This window comes from Protopterus annectens, chromosome 7.part0, assembly GCF_019279795.1.
Source record: "Protopterus annectens isolate FY-2018-M chromosome 7.part0, PAN1.0, whole genome shotgun sequence".
NCBI classification, from domain to species: Eukaryota; Metazoa; Chordata; order Ceratodontiformes; family Protopteridae; genus Protopterus; species Protopterus annectens.
The window spans coordinates 1,176,969,501-1,176,983,960 of NC_056739.1; the positions used below are offsets into that span (position 1 = coordinate 1,176,969,501).

General features: G+C 43.0%; 1 protein-coding gene across 2 annotated transcripts in view; it reads left to right on the top strand.

The window, feature by feature from the left end:
• Window positions 1-14,460, top strand: part of RNF123 (ring finger protein 123) — a 4,282,987-nt gene that overhangs the window by 67,731 nt on the left and 4,200,796 nt on the right. For both annotated transcript variants that reach the window (XM_044077780.1, XM_044077781.1), the window contains exon 2: window positions 7,101-7,206. In XM_044077780.1, the coding sequence (XP_043933715.1) occupies window positions 7,131-7,206 (76 nt within the window). In that variant the 5' untranslated portion in view covers window positions 7,101-7,130. The remainder of the gene's footprint in view (window positions 1-7,100; window positions 7,207-14,460) is intronic.

Sequence of the window (14,460 nt, forward strand, 5' to 3'; positions counted from 1 at the left end):
TTCAAAGAAATTGACCAGGTTCAAGAGGCAAGACCTGCCCTTAACAAAGCCGAATTGGGTAGGATCCAGTGTTTGGAGGTTCCCAATGTCTTTATTTATGAGTCAGAGGGTCTTCTATAATGTGATTCATCTGTGGGTAACTCCTCGGCTAGACCGTTTTGCCTCCTTTTTAAACAATTAACTGGCAAAATTTTGTTCCAGGACTCCACAAAAGAAGGCCTTGGAAGATGGGTGCCTTTTCCTGTCCTTTCCTTTTCTTGGACAGGAAAGTTCTGTATACTTTTCCACATTTCCAGTGATTTCAGGGTACTTCTGAAAATTCTGAAGGACTCCCCAATTGGAATTGGTCAGCTGTTACCACAAGTTTGTTTACAGACTGGATTTGCTCACAGAGGATCAGTGGTGGTTGAATCCCAACCCCAAGCAACTACAGCTGACTACCTGGATGATAGGGTATGAATAACTTTAGGCATCTGTTTTCTTAGGATGTGCAGGTATTAATGGAGCCAAGGAAGTCTGCTACTAGAAAATCGTACATTAGCAAATGAGAAAGGTTTTCTAGTTGGTGCCAGCCAAAGAACCAATACCCATTCATGGCTACTGTTTCTATGGTTTTACAGTATTTGTGAGAGTTACCATCATGTGACCTACCTTACCATCCTGTGACCTGTCTTACTTCTGTCAAGGTTCATTTTTTTCAGCCAGTTCAGCATATCTGCCCACTGCTTCCAATGCAGTGTCATGTGAAAATGTTTTTGAAAGGGGTTTTACTTAAGATGTCTCCCAGAAAAACAGTGGGTTCCTCTTGGGATCTTAATTTTGTGATGGAGAAACTAACACTTTTTTTTTCCATTTGAACCAGCTCATTTGGCTGACTTGAGGTCCCTAACCTGGAAAAGAGTTTTGCTGACTGCTCTGACCTTTGCAAGAAGAGTATCTGAATTGCAAGCTTGTATCATGGGTCAGGCTTTTCTTTCACAGAGACATGTTTTCTTTCAGAACTGAGCCGCCTTTTATGCTTAAAGTGGTATACCAAATATAACTTAAGCCAATCTATCAATCTTTGTGTTTGCTTTCCAGAACCCAGATATGAGGGAGAAAGGATACTTCATAACTTGGTTGTCCGTAGACAATTCTGGTACTACCTTGACAGAACAGCAGCATCCTTTAGAACTTCTGATTAGTGGTTACTGGTACTACCTTGACAGAACAGCATCCTTTAGAACTTCTGATTAGTGGTTAATTCCTTGTGCAAGTAGGAAGAGACTGTGTGTGTCAAAGCAGACTTTTTCCATATGGTTGTCTCATGCTTTTACCTTTTGTTATTCCCAGCACAAGAAAGCTATTCCAGGCAGGGTCAAGGCTCACTCTACCGGGGTCTTGGCTGCATCTTTCATTTTTGGAAAAGGTTGACTGAGGAAGTATTCTAGAAGGAGCAACTCGGTCCTCTGTGCATAGTTTTACAAAGCACTATAAACTAGATTCCTTGTCTAAGTCTAGGAAAAGATTTGTTAGGTGCTCCTGGATCTTTCCCTTTCCACCTACCATTTATTGTAATAATTCTGTGCATGGTAATTTACCCATATAGCTAAGCTTACTGCAGCAGTGATCAGTGTAAAGAACATAGCGCAGTTGTGTAAGTAAACTTACTGTAACTGTAGATGTTCGAATGATCATTGCTGCAGTAGCCACGCCCTCCTCCACCCCCCTTGTTTATGCCAAAGTGTGGACATGTATTTTTTTTTTTCTTTTCCTAGCAATGTCCACTCAGGACTCGGCATCCCTCCCTCAGCTGGCATGAAAGTTGTGAATGGCATGATGCCCATTTCTGAATTTTTAGTAGGCTCAGTTCAAGCTAATGGTTTGGACAAATGGAAGGTCCCCTGAAAGTTTGGAAGCTGGATGGCTGGTATAACCCATGCAGGATATAATCTATATAGTTAAGGCTACTGCAGCAGTGATCATTTCAGCATCTACTGTTATGAGATCACTTGCACAACTGTACTTTCTCCATACAGATTATGCATTACTGTAATTACTGTTCTTGTTTTTTTGCATTTAGACATATACCGTCTACTACTGTATTGCATTTACATGACTGTCAAAACCATTTAGCACAAAATATATAAATACAAAGCTATTTTACTGGCATATAATTTTTCCCATTTGGTTCCTTTATGGGCAGACATGACTAAATGAGATTTGCATGCTTTAACTCCCCCTACGTTTTAGAATACATGGCACATAGTTATAATGAACATTGTCTTCACTATTCAAATGCACTAATTATTAGTCATCTGCACAGTCCTTGCCCTCTCACTGTGCCAGCTATTGGTTCAAATCCCAGGTTCTCCTCATTGGCACAAAACAAGACTCCTGGTTTTCAGCTTTCCTGCTAGTTTAAGCATCTCACAGTATGTCTGATAGTTTCCATTTCTGCAACTGTATATTAATTTCACCAGTTAATCTTCCTTTTCCTCACCTTTTTGCAGTCCTGACAGCTGAGTTGGATATAAGCTTCTCCTGATTGTTCTGGTTTACTCCTGAACTACTTCCTGTCACTCGAACATTTTCTTTTGGAACAATGGATAGTGTCTTGGACCCCTTCTTACTCGTGAAGTTTTCAGAAACCAAATCCACTTCACCATGTTGACTGAACTTATTTTATTTCCTCCAAAGCTAGACATGCCTTCATATATGCTTTTGACTCACCTGTAAAAAAAATTTGTAAAGAACACATTATGTAACGCTTGACTATCACCCCAGTTTCACAACAACTCTTAATGACCTTGAAAAATGTGCTCCTTATTTGTCTAGTATAAAGTGTGAGCAGTCATTTCACACAAATAACTGGCTTTACCAGTGTTCAACACTTTTTGTTTATTGCCATAGTTGTGTTTGAAGCATCATTTTCTTCTGGTATGACTACATTTTAACCAATCTTGGCTTCTTTCTTCATGTTAAATTGGAAGTGCCTTCTGTGTGGAGTCTGCATGTCCTCCCTGCGGTTGAGTGGGCTTTCGAAAGACATGCGTAAACAGGCTTGACTTCGTTGAAGGTTGAACGTCGAGCTGGCACCTCGGCGTTCGTGAAAATCTACTGCCAGTCATTAGCGGACCGGAGTTCTGCTGTGGTGACCCCTAACCGGGAAAAGCCGAAAGACAGCAACAACAACATACAATGCACCTTTCAACAGCCTATTTACTTATTTATGACTTCTTGAAGTTATTAGTCCACTCCCTCCAGGTTCTGTGATACTGCAGAAAACCTCAGATTGTCTCTTGCTGGTTTGCCTTCTAAATTTACAATTTTTGAAAAATTTCTTCATTTGATGCCTCAGTCTCTCTCATTCTTTCCTTTGTTTCTATTTCTGACTTCAAACTTGGCAGTTTATCAGTTTGACTATTTAATACTTCTATTTTTGAATCGTTTTACTTGCTCTTGTTCAGTCTTTCAAAGTCCCACCTGTTCTAAACACTTCTAAGTCATCTGGACTACTTTTTACTACTCCTAGTATACTGGAAGCCATCTCCTGCACTGGTACTGCACATACATCTGCTTACTCCTGATCAGTCTTAAGGTTCTTCTCATTTAGAGCTTGTTCTTCTTTTGTACTAGTTGACACTTTCCACAGATGTTTTTTCTTTGTTGACATGCAGATAGCATGTCTACTAGCTAATAACCAAATTCATAACCTTTGCCATCTTTATTTTTAAACTTTCTCAGTTTTCCCAGTGGGAGAGCTCTAGTTAATGTGCTTCTCACTCATCCACCTTCTTGGAAATCCAACGCGTTTACATTCCTTTCCTCGTGCAGAAGTCCTGAATCTACCCCTTATGTACATAGACTGTAGTGCAACATGTTAGCCTGTTGCTGTGAAATATATCTGTATCTGTGTTTTATAACTGACAGATTCTCAGTACCCTGAGAATTCTTATTAGACTTTCAGGACGCGATAATTTGATACATATGTACAAAATGCGCCTCAGACTGTTGTACCCTTAATAATTTAAATGGAGCTTGTTGCTGAGTGTGACCACCCCACATTGCCACTATTGGTACAGGGTTTTTGGTTTGGGTTGTTTATCCATGAAAGAAAGGTCCTTTTCTGGAAGGCTGAATATGTTGCGTCTTCTGTTGTAGAGAAAACTCAGTGCAATGTACCCTTAGTATGTGTCATATAGCCATTCCTTATGGAAAGCCAATATAATGCAGCTTGGCACATTTTTCTTTTTTTTTCTTTCTTTCATGGCCTGTTGCAACTGTCAAACTCATTCCTTACTCTGGTAGTGGTTTTGTTCCCTACTGGTTGGACACAGTGACATTACCAGGTGGGAATGAGAGTTGAGTTGAGGTGAGCGTCTATCAGTAGGTGGTACAGATTTCTTGCTGTGGATACCTACATACAGTCTGACCCACCATTAGCTTACAGTGATGTCAGCAGATGTCTTTATTCATGGGCATTTGGCATGTGCATTTCCTGTACCCTTGGCTGGGCTAGTACCATTGGTCTTCCCTGTGGGTTCTCACCCTAGCCAGAAAGTCACTTACTTCCCCACAGTAGATAAGCTGGCATATGTCACTTTTGTAGCCACACCTGACTCTTCAGAGAATCTGTCACTAGTCCAGTTTGAGTCTCTTGGGTCACAGTCAGGACTCCGTCCCTGAGCACTGCAGGTAAGGTCTACAGTTTGATATTCTAATGGCCTTTATGTCATGTTGGTAGTACCTTTCAGTATAAAATTATATATCTGAAATTGGCATTCTGTAGTGAAAATTTTGGATAACATTTGGGTGTTCAGTTGTAAACTGTACTTAGGATGTGCTTTTGTAGCAGTTGTTGTGGAACAGTGGCATGTAAAATGTAATGCTGTTTCACAGTTTACTTTTCTTGTGTTAAAATTTTAGATGCTTTTTGAAAATGACATTTCAAGGATAAAGTTGATTTTTTCCAGTGATACGAAAGCATAGTATGTTTGTGATTGCTTGTATTTGCAGCTGTGATTAAAAAGTATATATTTGTGCTTGCTCCGAGATCAATCGATGAATCTAAAAACATTTGCAGAAGGGATGCCTAGAAATTACTATAATAAAATCACAGTTTGAAAGCCAAAATCTTGGTATTAGCTTCATTCTTTTCATAAAATACCACAGTTGTTTCTTCTTTCACTTTCCCAAGAATACACCTTGTCTGATAGGATACATCTCCTTTAACTGTAACAAAATGATAAAAGTTCAGAATTTAAAACCACCTGTTCCGTCTCTTAAATACATACTTGCGTATTCTCCATTGTTGCACATATGTTAAAAAAGGCAGATGCCACTGCAGCAGAAATCTGTCCTGACAACAGCACTCCACTGAAGTCAGTGTTGAAGCTATATTTACAGCTCAGAAATTAAAAGAGAGTCTAAAGTGTTTCATTGCTAAGCATCCTGGCAGAAATGCTAGAAATACTGAGCATGTGTTAAACATACATACATACATACATACATACATACAAACATACTCTGTAAAAACAGCAGTATTCACTGCCAAGGAGTTCATTAGTTTTTGGACTAACAAAGTAGAGTAGATTTGAAAGAACTAGATGATCTCCCTGACCCAAGATCACTGGGGGGGGGGGGGTAATTGGATCATATTGTGGCCAGTGTGTGCTGCATACATCTTAACCTCTTAAAACAAGAAGTCTAGACAAAGCCAGAAATAATGGGAGAGGATAAAGGCTCCCAAAAATAGGGACACTTAAGTGTTGATCTTACAAACTTAAAAGGATGATGGAATAACATGTTTTGTATTAGGATGAATTTTTCTGAAGGATATTAAGTCTGAAAATCAAATGTCTGCCAGTTATTTTCTGACTTCAGTCCTCAGTGATTTGCCAAGAAAACTACAATTTCATGAGAAACTGACCAAAAATATGAGTCAAAAATCTGGACATTCTGCAAATCTGGACAGTTCAGCGCAACCTTAGAATTGGCTGGTATCCTGTCACTATTATTTTTTATGCTACATGCACAAGAGAGGGTCCCAGAAAATCTGAAAATTTGCTTCAAATGACAGTCTAGTGAAATGACATAGATGTCACTAGGTAAGCACTGGCATTAGTTGCTCATAGCACCAGTGTTAGCACATATCTCACACAGTAACAGGCTATGGATACTCATGGCCTGTTACAGTTTAAGAGAGATAAAAGTGAGACTGCATGCTAATTAATTGCACATTGTCTTAATTTCCCAGTTGACGTTGAATTTTCATTCATTTTTTTTTACTTTAGGGCACTTGTTTCTTTAGAATGTTAATTCTGTGAGTGAGTTTTTTTTTTTTTGTGAACAGGCGCAGGAATAATTCATGACATGTATAGTTAAGGAGTTAATAGAGTTAATACAGCCTTCTCCAGTAGGATTCTGTGGCTGGAGTGGCATCTTGTTGGAGCTGCATCTCACATTAAAACTAGTTCTACATTTTTATAGCTAAAAGTTGATAGTGGTATCTGGATCAGTTTCTTTTTGTATATGTGCACATGTGTGAATGCAGGTTTAGTATAAACATGCATAATATACACAGCCACAGGGGGTGTGTATGCTTGTATAAGCACGCTTGTGCTCATGCACATACACGTATCTGTAACGTATATTTTAGCTTAACATTTTAAGTAATGGTGATAATCCAGTAAATATGAGTGCTGTGCATATAAACTTAACATATATGTACACACACACAGGCGCATGCACACACATATGTATTGATGAATGTATGTGAATATTTAAGTGTTTTGCTGTTGTATATGCACAATTTCCAATCAGATTTGCAGGGAAGTAAAACTTTGATTTGTAAGGAATGAAATATCACCTTAGAAAAGGAGAGGAGCAGTCATTTTAGACATGATAAAATGCTTTTAATGTTTTGCCGTGTTGGTGTTGTCTGTGTTTAGTATGCTGTATTGACAAAACCCAAGTAGCTGGACGTCACTTAGTATGGTTCTTTTTCTGTGTGTCAGTAGTCTTTCGTAATGTTGTTGGTTATAATGTTTATGTCTGTCATCAGAGTTTGTATGCTGCCTGTTGCTGTGCCGTTATTGATGTCCTTATTTTAATACCAGGTTTGTGAAGTGGACATTTTGAGGTAGGCAATGACATCTAAAGGAGTTGGTGCTGCAATATCACGACGGAGCTACAGACTGGAAACAGAGAAACCAAAGTCTACAGGTATGTTGTATACGCTGCGTGTGATTTATTGTGTTGACAAAAGTGCATGCTAGATATTTTCTTTGTTTAAAAGGTTGCTGGCATGATCTACCTCATTGTATCCTTTTTGTAACAAATAAATGGCTGCTGTGGGACCTCAGCTATGAAGAAAAGAATGGAATGACAGTGAGGCAATACTGAAGGATAGTCCTGTTGTGGTAAGAACAGAGTTTATTCAGCAGCATTATTGACTCTTCTGATTTGTTCAGTAGTTTGCTTTTTCATAGAATCATAGGAGGTTACTAGGCTAACGGCCCTAGAACCTTTTTCAGTCTAGCTATTCATGTCCCAAGTTTTGTAATTAACAGTGCCCATGGGCTAGAATTGCTTTATGTGCCTAAGAGTTAAGCTGTCTGCAGACTGCCCTGTCCATTAGGGCCACAGATGATAAGCCAGGGGTGAATTTGCCATTTCCCATCCATTGGTTTAAACTGCATTTGAATAGGCTTAAGGAAGTTCATTCACTTGAAATAGAGCAGTGTGTGTTCCAGAAAAAGGGTGATCTGAGACGCATAGCTGTCCCTCCAACATGTTTTGTTTGTCATAGATGATGTTTAGATACTTAGATTGGGTAATTCTAGTGCTGTTTATTTTGCAAATGTGTAGCAGATCCATCAGGGCTGGATCAGAGAATGCCTTGTAAGTTAGGCATAGATTTCCACTCGGTAGTCTGTAGGAGACCAAGTACAGGGGCAGTGCTTTGAGGTGGCCCACATAGGACATATTATTTACACTCTGTATTCTTTTAGTGAGGAACCCGTGTGGCCGCTCCAGTTGTTAACAATATCTGGTCAGGTACATGCCAAAGGGTACATTGTACTCTATTATACTCCGCTCTAATTAGGAAAATAGTAAGACTCCGATCTCCTTGGCTCTGGATGCCATGCCCTTATAAGTTGCGCCACATAGAAGTATTATGGACATTTGGTGAATAAAGTTCAGACTACTGTCACCCTGAGTTCCCAAGTTCCTGACAATTAAATTTACTCTTAGGGTACTATTAATCAGAGTTGTAATTGTCGGGTAGTCATAACTCCCAAAGGTTAGAATTATGAATTTTTGTATTGAGTTTTAGACCATAGTTCTGGCACCAATTATTTGTCTGTGTCCAACCTTTGTGGAGGATATCAACTTGTTTGGTGATTCAGTGATTACACCCAGCTTGCAGTCATCAGCAAATTGTCGGTAAAGGCAATCTTCATTTGCTTTGACTTCAAAGAAGTATATTCCAAACAGGAGAGTCCCAGTACTGAGCTATGTGGGACACCACCAGTAACAGGCCTCTTGGTGGAGGTGGATTCCCCTTCCCTAACTCCATGTTACCATCTGTGAGCCATTTGGTATTCATTGGATGACAGAGATTTATGCCTAAGTTTGAGTGTCTGTCTATAATATCTGAGTGAGGTATTGTGTCAAATGCCTTTGCCAGGTCAAGGTAGGCAGTATGTACCGTTTCGCCCTCATCCAAGGCTCTAGTGACCTTCTTGAAGTCCATCAAGTTTAGTAGGCATGATCTGCCTTTGATGAAACCGAACTGGGATGATTCCAGCGTTTTGAAGATTTCCTATGTTTTTGTTTGTCAGGTCCACAGTAATTCTTTTCATGGCCTTACATACAAGACTATTCAAACTTGAGTCTGTAGTTCCCTGGGGGTGCTGATGGTCCGTCTTGTTGTAGAGGGATAACAGTTGCAGTCCTCTGTTCCTAGGGGTGAAGCCTGTCTGGAGGCTGCAACTGAGTAGAGATTATAGTGGGCTTGACAGGTCAAGTTTCAAGCTATTTAGGAGGCATCCTGGAATGTTATCAGGACCCATTAATGCAGTGTTTAGCTCTGGAGAGTGCAGTGAAGAACTGTTCTTTAGTGGTAGTTTGGGTTGAAATGGTGGAGGGTATTTCCTGGGGGAAACTGGGGTTGATAGTGGATGAAATTGGCGCTAAATTTATTGGCCAGCAAATTTTGAATATCCCTCGGTTTAGTATAAGAATGTCCATTTACTATTAGTTTAGCACACTGTTGGGTGTTCCCTTTAAGATTGTGTATATAACTGAAAAATGTGCTATGGTTATCCTTAGCCTGGGAGGCGTTTTTTTGCCTTGGAGTTGGCTTTGATGGAACTGATTTGTCCCCGGAGTTGCTTGTTGAGGCTGTTGAGGGAGTTTTTTTTGTCTTTTGTGCATAACCCTTCCTATTTTTGGACAGGATTTTTTTTTCTTTTTTGTTGTACAATCTGTTTATACTGGGGGTCCACCAAGGGGGCTTGTTTTTGGAATTTGTACTAAGTTTATTTCACTTTGAAACTGCTGTTTCTATACAATTGTTTACTTGGTTGTACAGGGTTTCCATAAAAATTTCCATGTATGCCACTGTGTTCTCTGAATTGGGGGTGGAGTTGGAATTTAGCTATTCCTCCACTGAATAAGAGGTAGGTAGCCTTGGAAAAGTTCTTAAAAGTTCTGCAGTTTGCCTGGAGTTCAGCCTTTATTTATTTCAAGGACTGCTGCTTTGTGATCTGATCTGACCAGTGAGGATGTTACAAAAGGTGTGTGTGGGGGGGTGCAGCATTCCCTCATATTTGTTAGTATGAGGCAAGTTATTTGCACCGCCTAGTAGGTGTGCGGACTAGATGTTCTAGGGTGTTTGCATTGACAAAATCCGGGAATCTTTGAGTCTGCATGACTGGTGACCTCTCTCTTTCTTAGGTGCCTTACCTTCACCTACTTCTAACTTTGTTTCTATCACTCCATTTCAGGAAGGGTCAGTTGTATAACTGCTGCTCAGTGCGTCTTAAACCTGAATGTAATGTTATGTATGTTTAACTTTGAAAATGATGTTAGGTTTTGTAAAGTGTTTTGATAGTTGAAATCGTCAATAGATATGAACTGTGAGTGACTCCATATATTCAGTTATGTGTTATGGTTATCCTGGGTCATAGACTGGGATTTGTAACTAGCAAGGGTATGATAATTAGACTTTACTCAAGGTTAGTTGGACGTGGAATAGCTGAAGCTTGTCATGCTATTTGACCAGTTTTTAGGTGTGCTTACTTTTTATGTAAACTGATACACCTCCACCTATTTTTCCTTTTTGTGCAGTAGCTGGTCTGAATGTGTGGAAGGCATTATAACCTTGTATTGCTGGAGTGTCTTCTACAGCTTTAAACCTTGTCTCAGTAACTGCACAGATGTTGGCACTCTTAAGGGAGAAGAGTGCTTCAAGGGAGTGGAGCTTCTTGTTGCGACTCCCAGCATTGAGCAGTAACGCATTTTTAGTTTATCTTGTGTAGAATTTATTAAGTTGAAAGATTTAGCAAATTGGTATTGCCTAAAACAAAGGCACTTTGGGTGGATAATGTTTTGACCAGTATCTGAAAGCCTAGAGATGACAGGTGCAGACTATCCCTGGCAAAGCAACATGGTCTATCAATCATGTCCTCCCATACTGACAAACATTGAATGACATCAGTAACTAAGCCAGTTGTTAAAGTCTGTCATCTTCTGTTTATATTGTGGCATCATTCTTGGAGAGGGTAGAATGCTGCTCAGTGCTAGGCTTATACCTTCCCGAGACACATAATCTGGTCATATCTTTCTCCATGTAGTCCAGGGGGGTACATCTCAGGACATTAACACCCACATGGACTATGAAAGAGTCATACTGGTACTTGTGGCTCAGGGTCCTGAGTGCATGTGTGATTTGGTGGGCCTTTTCCCCTGATAGGCAACTGACCGTGACTGTCTTTGCTTAGCACGGTGATGGAGGCATCAGGAGAAAAACTACTTTTCAGGGCTATTTTTTCTCTGTGCAAAAACAGGCTTGAAATGCATAGAGAAAGCTAAAAAAAAAACGGTCATACTGAAACTGGCAGTTAAGCCAGAACCAGGATTGTAGTATCCCTTTGTAGGGTCTCTCTCAATAGAATATCCAATGACTAATATATTGGTTTGTGTGGCAGTTTGCCTTAATGGCTTAGAAGTTGAGACTTTGTGTGATGTGGCTGTGTGTGTCCTGGAGAGTAGAGTGTTTGGGAGGTTGCTGAGAGCAGCACCTGGGAGGCCTTTGAGGTTTGGGTAGATTGTATTTAAGAGCCTCAGAATATGCGAGTCTATGTCTGGTCTATTGTAGTTGTAGTGTGTGTGTTACTGGCAGCCTTTCTGGAGTTATCAGTGTCTGTATGTGAAAGCTTTGCCCCCAAAAACATAGTGTAATTACATCTCTCGCATACTTTGTCAGTTTGCTTAAGAATGATGTGGTTGTCCATAGACATGAGGCAATTGCTACATTGTCCCAAGATGCCCATTTCCACCAGGCTGGTTACCGAGATAGTAGGAAAGTACACATCGATTGCTGTGTATCCTCTTTTTTTTTTTTTTTTTTCTGATCTGTTAGAGTTGGTGCATCTGAGGTTTAGAGCTGTTGGGCTGGGAGGAGAGGTCTAGGAGTGATACAAAGCAACACTCTGAGGGTAATGCTTCTCAGCAGGCAAACTAGCTGCTCCACACTTAGCTGGATACTTGAGAAAATAGCAGAGGTAGTTTTATTTGGACAATTACAGCTCTAGGTGCCTGCTTTTGTGCAGGGCACTGCAAACCAGTACTGCACAGCTCAGCAGAGGTTATGGGAGATTAGTTAGAGAGGACTCCAATCAGTAAACAGTAAAAATGTGATCTGAAGTGGTTAACGTCATTTGGTCTGCAACCTGTGGGATACGGATCCGATCCGGCAACTTTACAAAGCTTAGATCTGAGCTCCTAGCCCCTCCCCTTACCCATAATCCCCTGCCAACCCTGACTGACCTCAGATCTAGTTTGCTGCGCTTAAGTACAGCAGCTAGGTTGCGAGCTCCTAGTCAGATATGTTTATCTTTTTGGCTAATCTCTTAAAACTTGTGAGTGTGTGCTTGGTTAGGTTCCTTATCCCTGTTAGTCAGATTTTTAGTGTTAATTTTTGAGTTATAAATTTTTTTTTTTCTCCCTCCTCCCCACCCTTCGCTGGTATCGTAGCTGTGTGTGTGTGTTGTTTGAGAGTTTGGGGCTTACTGTGTGAGTGAGTTTCTTTGTAGTGTAAACATGTCTGAGGCCCCAAAGTTAGTATTTTCGAAGTGCACCGAGTGTGGCCATAAACTCTCCCCGGCGGATGACACACACTGTGTGTCCGGTGCCTTGGGGTTGAACACCTCTCCTCAGGGTGCGCGATTTGTGTGGCGTTCAACCCCAGGGCACTGAAGGACTGGAGGTCGAAGCTGATCCTAGCAGGACTCTTGTCCCCAGATTCAGCTTCGGCCTCCGGTACTTCTGTGGCCTCCTCCCAGGCTTCGGTGGCAGCCAGTCCTGCCTTTCTCCCCCCAGTCGGGACTCAAACTCCCGCTACTGCGCCGGAGGAGGGGGATGCCAGGAAGGATAAAAAGAGGGAGAAGCACCACAAGCGGTGGGCCGAGGCCTCCGTTTCGGTCCCCCCGGCTAAGCGGGCTTCTCCCTCCAGGTCTAGGTCTCCTCCTTCTCGGCTCCGGTCTCCATGCTTCTCACCGGGACCCGAGGAGGAGGAGACCCGATCTCCATCGAGGTGATCGAGGCGGCACTCCCAGCCAGCCTCGGTGGCCTCGTCGAGATCGACACATAGCCTGTCTGAAGCTGATTTGGACCGGGTGATGCGAAGGTTCATCCAGGCCCAAATGCAGATGGGAGTGCTCCTGCCTCCCCCCCCCCACCCCTCGGGGGGGAGCTCAACACCCTTTTTTGCCCCGATAGCTCCTTCTCCGACCCGCTTCCTGGGTTCGGAGCACTCAGAGCCGGGCAGCGTTTGGGCCGGGGGTGGGTCGGTGCCAACAGTATCTGGTACTTCGGCTTCGAATCTTCCTTCGAGCTTGCTGGATCCGAGCTCTCGGAGCCGTGCTCTGAGCTTCGGATCCGAGGGGTTTAGTGTGCCTTCGGCTCCATCCAGGTCAGAGCACACCGGCCCTTTGGATCCGATGGTCTCGGCACCAGCACCGATCCATCCATCGGATCCGAGGGAGGGTCGGCTCTCGGATCCCAGAGAGAGTGGCTCTCCTTCGGCCTTCGATGTGGTGGAGAGGGCTCTGTTGAGTGCATCCAGGCCCCTACTCCCTGCTACGGCTCCATCCCGCACTCCCTCTCGTTTGGGTCCGGCTTCCGTCACCCAACCACAGGGACAGCCTGCTTTGACGTCTCAGGTCGTTCCACTGGAACAAGATGTTGCTGGTGAGTCATCCTCGGGCAGTCCCCCCGAGGATGTTCCTCACAAGCGAAGTGTAAGAGGAGGCACATGAACTCCCCCGAGTCCTTGACAGAAGACACGGATTTGGATGAGGGGGAAGGCTCCCCAAGGTCACCCCCCGAGGATGTCTCCTTTGGAGACATCATAGAAATGCTTAGGATAAGGGGGGGGTGGTCTGCCCCCAAGGCTTCCTCTGATGAATCAGTGTTCCTTGAGGCGTTCGAAGCAGGCCCATCTACCTCTTGGGTGTCCCCTCCGACCGACCCCTTAGTGGACCTTATTACCACTAGGGCGTGGAAGGAACCGGACACTGTGGAGCCAGTCCCCAAACGTCCCGACAGGATCCTGAGCCCTCCGACCGAGAGGTCCCGTTGGAGCAAGGGACCCCCCGTAGATGCCATGTTGGTGGCCACAGCCACCAAGAGGGAGTTAGCCCAGGAGAGTCCCTCGGTCCATCCCTTGAGCAAGGAGTCTCGCTCGATGGACCATCTCGGGAAGCGGGTCTTTAGTTCGGCAACCTTCTCTGTAAGGTCCCTGAACTACATGGCACACGTGATTTGGCTGCAGCGGGACCTTATTAAAGAGTATGCTGCATCGCCCCCGGAGTCCATGTCGGGAGAGGACAAACAGTTGTACTCCACCCGCATGGCCACTCTTAGGTCTATCTCCAACACCTCTATGCGGCTCTTATCCCATGCTATGGAAGGAGTCGCTAGAGCCAGCGGAGCAGGCCTAGTTATGAGGTGTCAGGCCTGGCTCTGACATTGTGACTTTGCGGAATCCTTCAAGGCGTCCTTTGCGAATGCCCCCTTCAATGATTCTGCCCTTTTTGGCAAGACAGTTCGCAAAACTTTGGTCCAGAGCGAAAAGGACGGGAAGACGTTGTCTGCCGTCGGAGTCCTCTTCTCTGCCCCCCAGAGGTCCTTCTCCAAGAACCAAAAGGGACAGAAGAAGATGTGGTTCCGAACGTTGCAACAATCCCA